Source organism: Nymphalis io, chromosome 13 (genome assembly GCF_905147045.1).
Source record: "Nymphalis io chromosome 13, ilAglIoxx1.1, whole genome shotgun sequence".
Classification (NCBI taxonomy): Eukaryota; Metazoa; Arthropoda; class Insecta; order Lepidoptera; family Nymphalidae; genus Nymphalis; species Nymphalis io.
The window spans coordinates 783,789-803,194 of record NC_065900.1 but is presented as its reverse complement, the minus strand read 5'-3'; the positions used below and the strand labels follow the sequence as shown (position 1 = coordinate 803,194).

Sequence of the window (19,406 nt, the reverse complement as noted above, 5' to 3'; positions counted from 1 at the left end):
TAAGGCTGATTCTGTTGTGATGTAAATGTATAGGACTTTGTTGGTTTTTAAATTAAACCAAGTATTCTTTATAGGCATATATGTATATAAAGAAATTATTTATATTTATTATTACAGTATAATTTATTCTGTTGTTTTTGTTTTTTTCTATTGCCTGAAGATAATATTATCTTTTATGAATGAATCTACTTTGAAAAGTGACCAAATCGTATATCGAATTATTTTAATAGAGTTATTTGTATATAATAAGGTTTGTTGGTTACCAGAATTACTATTAAACAAATAAAATTATTAATTTGTAATATCCTAAATTATTCTTTGATGTAATATTTAACATTAATTTATATATTTAATTTAGATTTCAGAATGGAGATAACGTAGATTTGTTATAAAATTATCTTTTGAGTTAGTATCCTATAAAATTTAGTTATGTAATTTAAAACCACTATATATATACATATATTTCTAACATGTACAATGTTGTATTCTAATAATATTCAAATAATAACCCACAAGTAATATAATTCAATATAAATTACTTATATATATTTGTTTAAAATTCCGTATCAAAGTTTATTTACTAACTTACCGGCAGGTTTGGGTACATTTCTCTTGACTTGCATCCACTTATACGTTGGAACGGCGGAATGTGACGGATGAGGTTGGTGACCAACATGGTGATTTTGCATCTCTCCGTCCCTGGGGAACCCGTCTCGCAAACCTCCGAACTCTTCCTTTGGGGAGTACGGGTCGAACTCTCCGCACGGTAGCGGAGAGCCGGCGTGGTTGTATTGCATGCTGGAGTCATCGACAAAGTGCATGTTGTACTTGGTCTCCAAGTAGTGATTGTCCAGTTTGTGTTCGTGCATGTGTATTTCTTCTGGTCTGGGCAACTCTTCCCTGTGCTTGAACGCTTCAGGGTGCGGCGGTAACGTGTGGATTGGGTAGTTTTGTTGCAGTTCTCCATAGTCCAAGTTTGTGTAGCAGAGTCCTGTGTCTGTGCTTATTACTGGAGCTGGCTCGTGTGTCGCTTGTCCATGGATGATGGGTTCGTAATATGGAGTTGGCTCATAGTACCCTTCGTGGTATCCCTCGTACGGTGGCTGATACGCCGCTCCCTGCTGATAGTACTCCGCGTTGTACCCACTCTGCTGATTGTTGTACATCCCGACGTCCATAGTCATCATGTTTGTCACGCACCGTGTCTATCGATAATGATTTTACATAACACACATCACTACGCGAGAGCGCGTCTCGGAATTCGCGGTCAAAAAAACGGGCTAGTGCTGCGCCGTACTCGCGTCGTATCGATCGTCCGCACGTCAGGTGAACCGACGAACACTGAACGCGTTCACGTATACGAAACAATTTTTCTCAACCGCACCTAAAATTTAGATCTTCCTTCTCTATCTCACGCTATCCGTAGCGCTGCGATCGACAGGGACGGAATTATCTCGTCAGTGATGCGACACGATAAGCGGATAAGAAACGTGATTTTATGTAAAGACTCGTCGAACGTCACAATGAAAGGGCTCGTTAAGACATTCCTCGGGCGCCGACGGTGCGACTGAGCTCGTCGCTCGCGAACAGGTAGAGCGGTGTTCTGAAAACTCTGTGCAAGGGCGTGGTTTGGAAGTGGGGCGTGCATTTAGGGATCGCTTCGACCAATCGTCGCTTTGCTTTTAATTCTCCATTTTGTATTGGTCCGTGCGAGATAATAGTTGCAAATCTGGGAGGCTGGATGAGAGTTATAGTGTTTTTTTTTATTTACTTCGTACCGTGTTGAATGCTCCGGGTGTCCGTTTACGCGAAATGCTTCAATTTATTCTTGTGACGTAAATCGATTTCAAGGTGCGAACAGCTACCTTTTCTTCCTGTATCGTTGGAGTGTTGCAGCTTCTATATATTTCTATTTCGTTAAAAACTTTTTTCATATTGTGTCACGCGAGATTTGTATTATTATAGAGCTATTTACAAGAACGATTACATTATTTAAACTTACAATTTCTGAAGAAGGTACCTCCATTTTATTATTAGAAGGAAAGTATTATTATATTTATTTGAAAGGTACTTCAATTGTAAAATACGAAAACAAATAATCGGTAAGTGGATATCAAAATGATATTTATATTTAATTACTAATCAATAATAAATTAACTAATTACTGTTGGACAATTTTTTTTTACGAATTAAACAATTTGTCTTTTTTATTAAATTATTTATAATTTTAGAATAATTATACACTTGGTGAAAGTGTAGTCTGAGATATAATAATAATAATAATAATCCTGGGACATTTTTCACACACGGCCATCTGATCCTAAATTAAGCTTGTACAAAGCTTGTGTTATGAAAACCAGACAGCTGATATACTACTTTTCTTTTGTATAGATAATTACACCCAGATTTAGGACAAACAGACATGTTCATGCACACAAATGTCTTGGGAATGGGAATCGAACCCACAACCTTCGGCGTAAAAGGCAAGTATCTACCAACCACGCTAACCGGTTCGAGCTCAAATATTATCTATATAATATTGTTGACTATGTTGTTTAATAATATAAAGATATATAGAAAGAGGGAAAGATAAACTTTATTCAAGACGAAACAGGTGATCTAGACAAAACAATTTACCAAATAATTAATAATCTAAATAATAATACTTAGGAATTAGCAATATGCCAGCGACGTGGACTTGAAAATGGGCCCACGATGGCAAGTGGTCACAATCGCCCATAAGCACTTGCACTGTGAGAAATATTAACAATTCCTGATATTGCCAATACACCACAAACCTTGAGCGCAAAAAGTTACGTTCTTTATGCCTGTAATTAAAACTGGAATACAATAATACTAATGATAAGTAGGACAATTAGGTGAGGAATAAGTGAAGAACGGGCGGTACTTATACAAAGGCGCTTGCTCAAAGCCCTACCACCAAGTACAAACACATACCTAACAATTGATAATTTATGATTACTTATATGAGTAACATAGATATCCTCCTCACTGATTTTGGCCACGGCGGCTGTTCTCCAGGGACACTAGCAATTAGCACAGAATCTCATAATCCGATGAAACGGCAAATCTGACACGCCGGAAAAGATTTTACACCGCGGTAAGGGACTCCGAGGCTGCTTCTGCGTATTTCTTAACATATAAAGCCAATGAGCTTTTACTAGTCCGACCGGGGACTTTACCACAAGATCCGCATCCTTATAAGTTAGTCGTTAAGCCAAAGAGATAGTTAATAAAAATATAAATGTACTATATTGTTACTTTTATTGAATAAAATTAAACTCCTTCTGTCCATTTAAATGGAATTTAATTTTAAAACTTCTAAATGGGAGATTTCTGTTCTCCAATTTGTAAATTAATAATTTTTATTTGAATTATATTAACATTTACATTTTAAAATATACTTGCTTATTCGGACTAGTTTTGTCCGACCCGATTGAATCCAGAACTAGAATTTGCAGCCTTTATAGACAGTCACTTGACCGATGAGGCGTCACATTATTTATGTAAGTATTTGTCACACAGTCTGTAGCTGACTCACTACGTTATCCTCTATTCCTCTTAATGATAAACCCTTGAAGCTTATTCCACCACGTCGCTCGCTACGCGCTCGGTACTCTGGATTTCAACCCGTGATCTTTCACAGGTCAACTCAGTCATTACGATTATTATCCTGGTACAAGTCCTTCCCTAAAGTAGGTACTGTTAAACCACTATTTACTACTTCAGCAAATTGTAATATTTCTGCAATCAAATATATAGTAAAAAAACGGTAGCCTAAGTAAATTCAGGCTAACGTTGAGAATTTCTTTATCAACATCTTTATAAGTAACTGTTATTAAATTCTTTATCCTTTTACCGCAGAGCCCGTAATAGACAGTTGCCTAGATAACTCGGGGTTGTAACCAATGACTTGGATTAAAATACTTAGATATTAATGACATCTATGAGTCCTCAACACAATTTCCTTAATTTATTTCTATTTACATATATACAAACATACATTGATATTATGAAGGACTTCGGTAGCATACGATATATTATATATGTGGTTTATTATTTGCATTGTCAAGCTCATTCTACTCCGAAACACGAAGCAGATCCTTTTAATTTTTCATTAATTTCTAAAATCAAAAACCTACTTTATAAATAGTCTAGTTCACTAGAAAAATATAACTAAGTCAAAGTTTTTGTAAGTCGATGTGGTAGTTTAATCTGAATTTTAAGAAAAGGCCACCACCACCGTAGACATTTGGCGCTGTAAGAAATATTAACTGTTCCATAGATCGCCAATGCGCCACCAATCTTGGGAACTGAGATGTTATGCCACTTGTGCCTGTAATTACACTGGCTAACTCTTTAAACCAAAACACAACAGAAATACTATGTATTGCTGTTATGCGGTAGAATATAAGATGAGTGGGTGGTACCTACCGAGTCGGGCTTGTAGGAAATCTCTTTTACTTAATTCTCGTAGTCCTATGGGATGACTAGCCGACACGGCTGAAAGGTTTCCGAAGTACCGAAGTGTAATTAAATAGACATCTCAACTTTCTTTAGCTTTGGGCTGCCAGCTACTTATAATTATTTACTTTCTTCAGCCTTTTTAGGATTTTCTTTCTTGACTTTTATGAAACCTCAGTATATCTTAGGTATGATGATGATATATTTTGATGAGACCTCTGAGCTATAAAAGAGATGACAACTATCGCACGACACATTGTTGTTATTGTATGATTACATGCGTCAAAGCAGCCGCAACAGAGTTTAACATTCACTGTATCTCCTGCAAACACCCTCTCTAAAAATCGCAACTACGGTTGCAGATATAAAATATTTCTTGAACTACAACCGGTCATAAATCGTTCTTGATAAACATAAAATTAATTCTGATAGGATAGAAATAGTTGCTTGTATCGTATAATGCTATGTTATTTCGCACTGACGTGAGTTCCACTTCTATATTTGTTATATAAAACACATTTATTCCAAGATTACAAAAATAGTTCCGTCTCATTATTAAATATATAAAAACTTCATGCACAATGTCCATAACTCCTAAGTATACATAAATATTACTGCGACTTTTGTAACGAACAATATGAAACCTCTATATATAATAAGAGATAAATAGAATAATAGTAAGTGAATATTCCACTGCTGGGATCCTCAAACCTGGTTTAAGACTGGGAGTTTAATTCACCACGCTTCTCCATTGCAGGTTGTTTTCTGCACGAGGTTGAGTGCGACTCCATTACTGTTGAGTGCGATTTAAATTATTGTTAACTAAGCACAAGAAATATCCAACGAAAAATAAAAGCCGAGGTGGCCCAGTGCTTAGAATACTCTTGACCTATATGATACGGAATTCAACTCAGGAATGTTCCTGTTATAATGATGTGTTTATTATTCATATGTGTTCGGCGGTGAAAGAAAATATCGTGAGGAAACCTGCATGGATGACAATTTGTCACGTGTATCCAACCGGCATATGAGCAGCGTGGTGAAATAAACTGCAAATCTTCTGTGCAAAGCTGCCTGTCTTTTTCACACATTTACAGTTGGGTATTTTAGATTTGAACTCACGAGCATCTGCTCTATCCAGTTATAGGTAACGAACAAACGAAACACATTTAACTATTGACAAAATTTAATTTTGTCATCCAACAAGCGATCCAATTTTCTCAACAATGACAGAAATGAGATGATTCCAATCTACAAAACCAATGCTGAGGCCTGAGCTATGGACATTACCACACGAACTGCAGACAAGATAACGTCACAAAACAGTAATGTCAACCTTAATACAAACAAATAAGGTTCTAATTTTATCGTCTATCTAGTGACGTCTTGATGACAGTTGCTTAAAACACTATTACCGGGCAGTTCTTAAATCAAAGGGATAGGGTTTAAGATTGCGTGGCTGCAACAGTTTATAATAGAGGGTATTTTAATGAGGTTGGACGTGTTAATGCTTCAGACGAGACAGATAACGCGGTAACAGATGATGGTAGTGATGTGAAATGTCGATAATTTGTATAAGATCGTTAGTTTAGTTGTTTGCTGCAATTTTAACTCTTCGTATTTAATAATGTCATAAATGTAAAAGTAAATTATGTATATATGACTTAATTAGCTTACAAATAGTTGATTTCGTTTAGGCCTAACCTGTTTGTACTGGTTTTTGTTGTAAAATCCGAAACCCTTATCATTTAATCAATGCTTAATCCTTTAAAAAAAACAATTGCTTAATAAATAGGTAGGTATTCTAGTATAAAATCGTTATAAATTATTTTATTTAAATTGATTGTTCAACTTGAAGATAGTGAAGTAAAAAGCTTGGGGTCCGAAGTACTCGTAATCCCCTTAATCGATAAAAATCTATCGACAATACATTCCCCTTACCACTCCGTATTCAATTAAGTTGTTGAGTGCTGTAATCTATCTCTGTCTATTCTCAAATAAACGTATACGGCTATCTCGTTCTCACACCAACGGAAGCACTCGTTATGAGCCAATGATCATGATAGGGGGCTGTGGCGAAGGGTTACAATTATTGTTTTTTTTGTTTGAATGCAATAAGTAATACCTACGGCAAATACTAAATTGTGATGTTTTTGCGAGTGTTAGAAAGAGACGGTAGATCACGTTGTTACATTCTAGCGTTCTTTTAATGAATAAGGCTTCCATTTTGGATTCTCAATTATTGTGGGAAATGTAGATTAGAATGAAATAAACTAGATTATTTTATGCTTATGCTTTTGATATGGACAATAAAAATTGTAGATTTTAATAAATCGATTTCCTAGATATGATTTTCTTTTTTGCTTCGGAGTGCACGAATTATTAGCTAAGTACGTAACTTACGTTAGTTACGTTTGGGATAAGAATAATTCAATTTTACATGCGACTGGTGATGGTGATTATTTTTATTTAATTTAGAAAAATAGCAATGCCTCGTTTTAAGGAATTACTAATATTCCTATGTACCCTATATACCCCTCCAATTAGGCGTAATTTGTTAGGTGCGGGGACGACAATAGCCCCAGGGTGGGATCGAGCCTGCGATTTCTACATCGCTAGACAGCCCGTAAACCATTGCGCTAATAACGCTCAAGTAATTAAGTAACTGATGACAGTGTTGTTAATCATCAGGTCGGGCCAATAAAAAGTCATTCAGCTTGTTCTCTTTATGAATTCTTAGTTGCTGTGTACCTTGTCTAGAAAATCAGGAAAGGTCGTTGATTTTGCGAAGGAGAACCTTTGTTGTTAGTGTTATTACAAAGATTTTTGCAATATATTGCGGCCGTGGGGCTGAAGTTTGGCGAGGGTTACAAGGTGGATTAGGATTTCTATAATTAAAATACCTTAAACTAATATTTAAATTTGTAGTTTATTACAATTAAAATATACCTAAAGATTTTTTTTATCAATATTACCCTGTAGGTGGAGTTCACTGAATAATTGTATTAAATATTATCTTTTGAGTTTTTTTTTATTATACAATAGGAAGGCGCACGAGCATATGGGCCACCTGATGGTATGTGGTCAACAATGCCAATAGACATTGGTATTGTAAGAAATGTTAACCATCGCTTACATCACCAATGCGCCACCAACCTTGGGAACTAAGATGTTATGTCCTTTGTGTCTGTAATTACACTGGCTCACTCACCCTTCAAACCGGAACATAACAATACCAAGTACTGCTGTTTTGCGGTTAAATATCTGACGAGTGGGTGGTACCTACCCAGACGAGCTAAGTAAATCGGTTCTTCAATTTAAAGAAATTTATTCAAGAAATATATCCATGATAAAATATAAAAATTATATCCCACCATTTGAACTAATTTTGATTTAATAAAAATAATTACTACATGACGTCATTAGATATATAATATAAAAAATAGTCATATTGCATGTCGATATTTGTGTTTATATTTATGACTTTATAATTTTAATTGAAGTTCGTAGCACTTGAGTCAGTCATAGAAGTTCGTTGCCCGCGAGGTATGAACCGGCGTAATCGAATCTAAAATATCGTTACATTTGATTCCAATACCATTACCTTCCACCCACTCGCATTATCTTAGGAAAAAAAACGAGAAAGCATTAACGAAACGCAACCTTATCGCAACTGGACAACCGCCCTGACAGACGACGTCTCTATACACCAAACAATGCCCTATCATTTTACATGCTATTAAAACCATTACGTTCAACTAAATATGAACTCTGAAACTCGACACACAGAGCTTTATTTTGTTCGATTAAAGTATCATTTAAAATGTGCACGATTTGTATAATATAGCCTTTAATTGATTAAAATACAGTTCATATTTTATTAGCAGCGATGAAAGCGTTACAATTGTTTAAAGGTAGTTAGTACATTATTATTTGTTGATACAATTTAAGCTTTGCAAGTTTATGTTAAGGTTGTAAATCGAATGTGTTCCGAATTAAAAGGGTTATTAGTCATTATTGAATAAGCATATCACAGTGTTGTGACGTGCCGTTTGATTAATAATGGAGGTAACATGTTCAGTGGGTTTTTTGAGTAACGCGTAACGCTCTCGAGCCGATATCGTTGTTGACTTTTTCTTTATCGCATTTTTTAAATTATTTTTTTATAATTTCTGTCATACTTGTTAGTCGAGCTTGTTTGAATACAATTATAATTGTTCCAGTTGTATTTTTGGAAGTTTCCTTATCGCACTTTAGATTCTCAGCGAATGAGGGCTATGCTGAAATATTTACAAGACTTCCGTCTTATTTCCGGCGGTTGAGAGCTATCGTTACGAAACTTTTGTTATACTACGCGTGTATTATCTAATAACACAGAATATCTGATGATATAAATCTTATTTTTATATTATTATTCTTTTCATAGTTATTAATTACTAATATTATAAATGCGAAAGTAATTCTGTCTTTCTGTTTGTCAACTAAATCACAAAGCCGACGAATATAGGCTACTTTTTTTTACGTAACCCCTGCAACTAAACACGCGGGCAAAGCTGTGGGGGGAAAATAGTAAAGATATATTAGTATTTTTTAGTGTGACGGGTCTGTTAACCTCTCATGGCGCTAGTGACAGTATAAAGTAGTATACCATAATGTGTTCTTTCATTGCAACTTATTAATGAATTTGATTTGTCTCGATTGTCCAGCCAGCTCTGGTTATGAGCAGATTATAACCAATATTAGATCACCGGCTTCAGTATTTTATGAAATAGTCGGCTTCCCGTGGCTACTCATCAGATTAGCGCCATTATAAGAACCTTGAGCTCTTACGTCTAAATTGTTATGTCACCTTATATAGGAACAAACTCCTAAGACTGCGACAATTGCACTCGCACTATAGACCTGTAGATTCCAAAAAATGTGCTAAAAATATAACTTCCCTGTCATTTTTTACTGCTGGGCTTCTCTCCCGTTAAAAAGTATAAAGCTTAAAGCGGAAACTGAGGAAAGTATAAAGTTAAAGCGGAAACTGAGGAGAGGCGGGAGAATCTTGTTATTGAACTTGATAGGACATTAGAGCTCATCGCCAAATGGGGTTCTGATAATCTTGTTGAGTTTAATGCCAAGAAAACACAGGTGTGCGCTCTCACAGCGAAAAAGTCACCATTTTACCCTCATCCCTCCCTCTGTGGCACACCGCTGATGATACAAAGCAAAATCGCCATGCTGGGGATGACGTTCGCTGCGACCTTAGTCCAAGGGATTACATCGAGGCTATTATAAAAACAGCTTCACGAAAACTCGGAGTTCTGAACAAGGTGCGGCGTTTTTTCACGCCACAACAACTGTGCCTGTTATACAAAACACAGGTACGGTCTTGCGTTGAATATTGCTCGCACCTTTGGGATGGCTCCGCTAAGTACCTAATGGAGGCCTTGGACCGGTTGCAGCGACGTGCAGTACGCATTATTGGCGACGTAAAGGTCACAAACACCCTTGAACCTTTACAATTGCGTCGCGAGATAGCAGCACTGAGCGCTTTCTATCGTCTGTATCACGGCGAGTGCTCTGAGGAATTATTCTCTCTAATTCCTGCTTCCCCCTTCCTTCTTAAGTCCACGCGAGCTGGTTCTCGATGTCACCGCCTAACTGTGACATCAATTCCATCGCGCACAAAGAAATTTGGCAACTCCTTTCTTTGTCGCACTACCAAAGAATGGAATTCCTTACCAGCTCACGTGTTCCCCTCCTCTTACAACCCGGGTTCCTTCAAACGAGGCGTGAAGAGGCATCTTGCGGGCCGGCAAGGCGGGGACGGCTAGTACAGAACATTCTTCCCGACTGTACTGGCCGTCGTCGCGTTTGGACTCTACTACCACTTACCATCAGGTGGAGTAGAGTCATTTGCCATCCCGGAGCATATAAAAAAAAAAAAAGCTAATTCCACCGAGCCCCTCCAATGAAAGTCGATACATATATGTTTTATTTTACCCCCAAACGCGAGAATTAAGAAACACAAATTAAGGACATAGTGGAAATGATTCACGTGTCATATGCAAATGTCATCGGTATCCAGGAAAATCTGTATGTGTTTTTTGCCACCTGACACATAGAACAATTGCTACGTTATATTATATTCCTGAGTACAAGGAACAAAAATAGCAAAAATATTTAATAGTCCAACCAAACTCATTTGCTCCTTTTATTAAAACTTGGGTTTGTATATAGTCTTTTAGGTTAACGTTAACTGACTATATAATTTGTTTGGTAGATACTTGTCTTTCAGGTCAAAGGTGAAGTGAAGTGTCGTGGTAGAAGGCTCATTGGCGACTCAAAAATCCAGACGTTGGAACACCGTCGTTAGGTTGCCTGTCTGTCGGTTTTCTACCGAATATATTTCGGAGAGTGTGCCCAGGAACTATTTAATTTGGTTTCTTCGTCACTTTTTTACCATAGAACTGCGAGGCATCGTAAAGATCTGCACCCGTGCGTAGTTGATGTATCTAAGACACGTACGAAACGATTTGCTTCCTTATTTGTGATACGCACCGCTAAGATCTGGAATACCCTCCCGACCTCCGTTTTTCTCCCACCTACAATATGGGTACCTTCAAGTCTAGAGTGAATAGGCATCTTCTAGGCAAGCGCGCTCCATCTTAGACTGTATCATCACTTTCCATCAGGTGTGATAACAGTCAAGCACTAGCTTATATATTTAAAAAAAAAGGTTGTGGGTTCGATTCCCACCCAGGACAGATATTTGTGAGCATTAACATGTCTGTTTGTCCTGAGTCTGGGTGTAACTATCTATATAAGTATGCATTTACAAATAAAAAGTAGTACTATAGAAACCAGACAACTGATATGCTCAGTTGTCTGGTTTCTATAGTACAAGCTCTGCTTAGTTTGGGATCAGATGGCCGTGTGTGAATAATGCCCCAGGATATTATTATTATTATTTCAACCCCTTAGTGAGCATCTACGTCGCGAAAGGAGTAACTATGCTAAGTTCATGTTATATTTCGGAGATTTCGTAACGAGTCAGTGACTATTTCGTTTATATATATAGGTATATAGATTAAATAAATTAATTATTCTTACTAACGCTGGATCTACGCTACATTTTATAAATAACATGTATTATATTTACATACCGAAATAAAAATTGCATTACTAAGTCTCGAATGAAATATACATTACAATTTAGTGTGCCTTTAAACTCTTCGGTTTCAAACCAAGATGCTCTCATCTTGGTTTGAAACTTACGTCTCAGGATGTACAATATATTATATCCCACGATGAAAATTAAACCTAAATTTTAATACTATAGGTTGTGGTCACCACCTGGTGGCACGTTTCCTTTTTTATCTTCCTGCTATCGATAAAAAAAGGTTTTAATATTTAAAGTAATATCTTAATATAATTCCTGAGAGAAAAGTAACCCGTGACACAACAAGTCAGCCGGTTATCTTGTACTAAGACGGATGACGCTGTTGAGGATAACTCTCATGGGAGAAGTAGGCTTAGTAACTTTTTCTTTTTTTATGGCAAAAGATTGAAGCTACAAATGATTTTTAATATATATTTCATTTTAAAATACCGCTAAGTTCTGAGTTTCAGAAAAAAACCATTTTATATTATAAGGCGATAATGTTCTTATGATCGATAACGATCACGGTGGCCATTCTCAACTGAGACTAATTATTACGCAAAAAATATTATAGTGTACAAGTGTGCACACAAACAGGTTCACGCCTTATTCTCGCACTCTCAAAGACGGAAGCGGACTGGCAAACGGTAATAATGGTCAGTGGTAACAGTACATTGGCGCTACAAGAAATATTAACCATTATTTACAATTCCATGGGAACTAAGATTGTTCCTTGCACATATAGTTACGCTGGCTCGATCACCGTTTATATCGTAACACAACAATACTAAATATTGCTATATATCATGAGTGGATGGTACGTACCTAGATACTAGACAGGCTTGCTCTTGCTAAGCTCTACCAACTGACTCTTGTTAATTTAATTGATCCAATCGTGGATTTGAATCGAGGCGAAGCAGATTTCTTATATAAAAAAATTGCGATGGTATTTTAGTGTCCGCAGTTTATTAATTATATCTAGAATAAAAATCTGTTTGTATTATCTTAAGCTATCGGTGATTAGATATATTTTTACTAAAAATATAATTGATATAAGTAAAATTTTGAAGTGTTTGACACATCACGTACATTTTATTATCTGTATAACTAACTCCGTTGGTCTAGTGGCTAGCGCTGACAGACCCTGCAAGTTCTGAATTCAAACCTCGAAACAAAAATACTTTCGGCTTCAACTTGTGGTGGTTTTTAAACATAATTTCCTGTTAATCCTCTTTTCTTTTAAAGATTTATTGGTAGGACTTTCTGTAATCACATAAATTTGGCGGTACCAAGTAGCAATAATTTGTATTGCTAATTAGTATTTTATTGTAGTTAAAAAAAACCTTAGCATTGTCAGTATGTTATTTATATTGGTACACAGTATTAGCAGGCCCAGACTGAGAGATTCAAGAAACCTGGGCACATTAACGTTTGAGCTCATTCCGAAGCGGTATAAGAAGGAATATTATACTAGTATTGGCTGAAACGGTCCCTTAGGCCGGTGCCTTGTAGGCCTAGGCAGGGTATCCGGGGCTCAGTATTAGCGGAACTTTTTTATTTATCTTCGATTAGAATTTCGTGTCTGTGGTTTTTTGATCTGAGGCTGATTAATAGACATATGATATAAAACATCAACTGATGTTTTATATCATATGTCTATTAATCAGCATTTTTGAGTACGTTATGACAAAGTCAATGTATTTGAGTCTGGTTTTATACTAATAAAAAAAAAAAAACCATTTAAGATCAAAACATATCAAAAAACCACAGACACGAAATTCTGATCGAAGATAAATAAAAAAGTCCCGCTAATACTGAGCCCCGGATACCCTGCCTAGGCCTACAAGGCACCGGCCTAAGGGACCGTTTCAGCCAAAACTAGTATAACGATTAGTTATAGTTATAACTAATCGTTAATAATTTCATCTCCAGATAACGTACCGTTTATTGTTTATTAAGTTGTATATACAATGTATGTACATACAACCTCTACCACCCGCACTCTTCCCACGATCAGTTTTACAATTTAACGACGCCATCACAAAAAGCCGCGTATCTCGCGATAAGGCGTTCAAATATTTATCTATTGATTCCTTCAAAACAATCGCCGCCGTTATAGATAAAGCCACCGTGTTCCGCTCGATTCTACTCCTAGATTAAATTGTTTTGTAATAATTAATAAGTTACGTCAGAGGTTTTTTTTGTTTCAATTTAGTTGGAATATAGATAGGTAAACAGTTGTTTTCCTGAAACAGAAATGCACACTTACGTTTATATTTAAATTGGTGGTAGGGCTTTGTGCAAGCTCATCTGGGTAGTTACCACCCACTCATCAGATATTCTACCGCAAAACAGCACAACTTGGTATTGTTGTGTTCCGGTTTAAGGGCTAGTGAGTCAGTGTAATTACAGGCACAAGGGACATAACATTTTAATTCCTTGGGTTGGTGGCGCATTGGTGATGTAAGCGATGGTTAACATCTCTTACAATGTCAATGCCTATGGGCGTTAGTGACCACTTACCATCAGGTGGCCCATTTGCTCGTCCGCCAACCTATTCCGTAAAAAAAAAAAAACATTATAAAAAATGATACTCGCAATGCCCATTTTTGAAAAATTGCTAACATTCTTATTTTTTCTCTAATTAAATGTTCAATTTGTGTTAGGAGTGTGAAAGATAACAACCCAAGTGGTCTGAATCGAATCTGCGACTCTCAATAAATACACTGAATAAATACACACATTATATATTATACATTACCTATCGATACAATAAATACATCGTACATCAATTTAAAAACATCAGATAAATATAATGTGTTACCTCCCTTAGTTATCATTACTTTGTATAAGCATAATATTTTTCACTAGACTACCCACATCACAAAACATTCATACAATGCAGAATTGTATTGATATTATTAGGTTATTGTAAAATTCATCGTATTACTATGTACGCCTATTCGATTTAAATTTTTCTGCTAATTGTTTTGTAATTTTCTCTGTAGGTGATTTAAATGTAAATCTTTTGAGAAAATAATTATCTAACCGTATATATTTAGTATTGTTATTGTACCTTTTATGTTTCTAAATAAAGATAAATCAGTTTGGAGACGTTTTTTGCGTTTGTAGTGATTCACCGTCAGCAGATAAATAAGTAAGTTTTTATGTATAATTTTAATTTTATAAGTACTTAATATTATAAATATGTTTTAATCGTGAACCCGCGATCGTTGTTTAATATTCACGCGTGCTAACTACGGGGGCATCCAGTTTTTTGTTTGATATTTCATACCGATCTATTATGTAAGCAGGTGAGTGTATAATTGTTTTTTACATTATGTACTACTGAATTACTTTCCGAACCGGTGATAATTTTACGTTTAATTAATCTCATTAAATGACAATTGAGTTCATTGCTCGTAACAGCCTATTTACTCTTACATAAATTATGTTTATGATGTGTGAATATTTATCACTCGGCACACGGTAGCTAAGGGGCTAACTGAGACTTCGAGCGTCTGATGACGTCAGCGTAAGATTTCGAGCGATTTGTTACTTACACGCCGTTTTTTTAATTTACCAATTAATTTATTCGGATGATATTTTTTTTTATCTAACGGTTTGATTATGTAATTAATTACCAATTTTATTAACGTCACTTCCATTCAGTGATTTTTGAGATAAGCTGGAGTAAATCAGCAGCCACACACAAAATATACTTTATTCAAGTAGACTTTTAGAAGTTTTTGAATCGTCACTGCATTATGGTATTAATTAAATTATTAATATGAATGTAAGGTAGCTTTTTATTTCACGATGTAAGAAATATTACCCATTCCTTAATCGCCAAAACTCCACCAATCTTTGGAACTAAGATGTTATGTTCCTCGAGCCTGAAGTTACATTGGCTCATTCTCCCTTCAAGCCGTAACACCACAATATTAAGTATAATGATTTAGCGGTAGAATATCTGATGAGTGATGGGTGGTATCTACCCAAACGGGTTTTCACAAAGCCTTACCAGATAATAAAAATAAGTAGGAACAAACGGATGATATTTCTATAAAATATTTATTATCCAGGATCAATGGTGGTTCCGTTTATTTTTTATCAAGAACCCGAGAATTACAACTATGGCAAATAGTTTAGTTTTTTATCATAATCAGCAGCACACTGACCGTTTTTACAGTCAAGGTCATGTGAAATAATCATTAAGAGGTCAAGGAAGATGGGTTACAGTTGCGAAGATTGTTTAGCTGAAAAAGGTACGATGCATAATATTTCTAGATTCAAAAGTAATGACATCAGTGTTAGTTATTTATTTCCAACTAAATACACAGTCTAATAATGATTCCACATTTTGATTAACTGTCTACATTAAATTTATAAAAAAAAAAACTAGGAAAGGTCATTAATGGGACAGTTTTAAATAATATTACATTATATAAATCTTTAGTTTTTAATATTAAGCCGAAGAGAAATGTCAAATGCTACATTATACGTATTCTAGTAGAAACTAAAATGTATCATTATATACATAGAAAAAGCCACAGTTGAATGCCAGGATTCGTTTCTTAAGATTCGCGTATTATATCAATTGGTCCATCTCCATATATTGAGTCGTTTAAATCAAATTGTTAAATGAGGCTTTCACCCTTGATCGTTAACCTTGAACTGTCAAAAGTGACAACTGTCAATGTGACAGGAGCTGTCAGCCGACGCTCGTGACGGAGCGCTGAGTGATTAATTAGTGGAGCTAATTGATTTGACGTAATGTTTTAACTCGTTTAACGTATGGCGGCTCAAAATAAAGACTAGTCCGTTTATTGTTATAAACATGATACCCTCAGACTAATTATATAATCGGGTACTTTATATAAAATATTTATGATGATGAAAAAAAAAACTATCATCGCTGTATCATTTTTTCATTTTATGGTGTCATTTCAATGTAAAAACAATTATTATTATAATAATTTCATATTAAAAAAAAATTAACTCAACTTAAAAAAATTGGATCTATGTACGTTTCAAATAAAAGCTTAACAATATTCAATACTTATGAAAATGGCACCACCTTGGAAGAAAACTGAACCCAACGAAAAAGTAATGTTCAGTCAAAACAGTTATTCCCAAATGTAAAAACACATACAGGTTTATTATATAAAGAGGACGAGAACCTCCATTTAAAAACGATGTGATATTAGAGTCTGTCTTCGTTGGTATATAGTTAGTTTATTAAGCTGGAATAAAAAAGGTCGAGAAATTCTTAGAAATTGCTGTGACTGGAAGTTGGCAGTGTAACAAAACACGACAATCCCCCAAGGGGTCAGGACCGAATCTGCGATTTTACATCGCTAGACGGCCCGTAAGCCATTACGCTATGGACGCTTTAAATTAGAAACTAATTCTAATGGTTTATCATTAGTTTATCCCGTGGTTTGTGACTTTTTTTTAATAAGGGTAGCGCTTAACTATTATGACACCTAATAAAAAGTTTTGATACAGCTTAAGGTGGAGCGCGTTTGTCTAGAAGATGTGTATTCTCTCTTGATTTGAAGGTATATTGTATATAGAGGGGAAAACAGAGGTCGGGAGGTAATGACAGCAGTTATATTTCTTTCACTGTCAGTGTCTATGTACCATAGTTACCACTTATCATCAACTGTATCGGATTTCTTTTATGAAATAGTTCTGATGGCCGATGGCCGAACCACCGTCCGAAATGTACCTGTAGTTACACTGTCTTACTCATCCTTCAAACCGGAACACAATTATGTATAGCAAATACTATACATAATTGTGTGAGTGGAGGTACCCAGATGTACTTGCATAAAGCCCTAACATCAAGTGGTTGGTTGTTCTGCCTTTCTAAAATAAATTAAAAAACGATGCGATGAACAAAGTTGTAGGCGTCAACTAACATAAAATAAAAAAAGCCATACTCTCAACGCAAACATACTTGAGTCACTCGTATCGAGTCGAACTTGCATGCGTTGCTTATCAAAGATTCTGTAGATACGTAAACTTGACACAAGAAATTACTTTAAGAACACTATTGGACCATTTCCATATATTTACTAGCCATTGTAAACTGATATTAAGTAATAATTCCATACAATAAAAAAATACTATAATATATTGTTATAAAAAGCGCATGTAATATAAGTTTCATTGGTTGAGTTGAATTCGCTTAAATTATTTTTAACATACATATTAAAACTTTAATATTAGATTTTTAACAATGAGTGTGATATTGGTTAGAATATAAATAATGTTATTTGTTGTGTTTATATATTTATTTATTATAAGAATTTAGTCAGTTGCGGTAATTATAGATAAGTATCAAATACCTCATTACCTTCCTTAGCGTTGGAGTTGGATAACAAGTCCGTGCATTACTAAATCCAATTACAAGAAGGTCCCTTGAGATTGAAGATTTTGGTCGAGATAAGATATTTTAAATTGTAAAAATCACGAACTCAAATATAATTTCTGTGTAGCCGTCATTATCATTTCTTATCGGACTCGAGTGTTGACTTCCTAGATTATAGCTTTTATTTTGTTATGATAAATTAAAGTATTTGATAATTTACATTTGGGGGAATGTGTTTGTCGATTGATATCGACAAAATATTACCAAAATAATCACGTCTATGTATCCTATAATTGTAAAACGTTGTCCAAAATTGTTAACAAAAATTAAACTTATTTATACAATATTGAACGCTAATATTATTTATCAATATATATTAAAAGCACAAAAAATATTTGCATGGTATAACATATTTTAAATTTTATTTGGTAATAATATTAATGAAAAGATATAAAGAAATGGATTCTATCCCTCAATAATACAAACATTAAGAACAGTCAATTACTCGTGTTTTTTTAAAGTTTAGATTGTTTCAACCACTTCTCACCACCCTTCAATCTAATCGACCCGTTTAAAATATCATTTTAAGCCCATTAAGATAAATAAAATATAGACATATATGATTTTTGGTTGGAACAATTGTGTCGTAATCTTGGGTACTGTTATTTATGAATAGGGGATGAATCTAAATTCCTTTTAATTAGTTTAGATGGTATCGACATATTAAGACATTCTAGACTTTTATATAATGATTAGCTACCCGTTCGCTTTACACAGCTAGAATAGCGGTAGGAACTATATTGGTTGACGCGGCCCACGCCAGTCGACATGATTTATTCCGACATCTTCAACAATCATCGCCGTATATAAGCCAAATTACTTTTGTGTAAATATAACCATAATTAATTAAACAATTAAATCGTCTTTATGAATCACTCCGTCCATTTTTGATCGCATTTAAATTCCTTCAAGTAGTATTTGAGTTTATCCCGTACAGGCAGACAGACGCGCCGGGGGAACTTTAATAATATGCAGTGACGTTGAAACCAAGAAGCTTGTTTAAGTACAATCGAATTATAATTGCTTATCATTTGCTACTTTGCTTTTGATAAAAATTATAATCATAGTTATTTTTAATTTAAGTATTTTATGTATAGTAATTCTTAGTCAGTATAATATATCAAATAATCCATAAAAAGTGGCAGAAATATGTCTATATTTGTCGGCAGGCAAGTTTAGTAATATTATGTTCTGATTTCCATTTTGTTTGTCTGGAGATGTGGTGATGATGATGATGGTAATATCTTCTTGACCGATTTCGGCCACGACAGTTAATCTTAATATGTAATAAGCCTTTTTATTGGCCTAGGGTTGGAACCCAGGACTTCGGGA

General features: G+C 35.0%; 1 protein-coding gene across 1 annotated transcript in view; it reads right to left on the bottom strand.

The window, feature by feature from the left end:
- The window catches only part of LOC126773067 (homeobox protein Hox-A1-like), a 40,424-nt gene extending 39,237 nt beyond the window's left edge, over positions 1–1,187 (bottom strand). The window contains exon 1 of the mRNA XM_050493708.1: positions 590–1,187. Coding sequence (XP_050349665.1) covers positions 590–1,187 — 598 coding nt within the window. The remainder of the gene's footprint in view (positions 1–589) is intronic.
- Between the last annotated feature and the right edge of the window lie 18,219 nt (positions 1,188–19,406).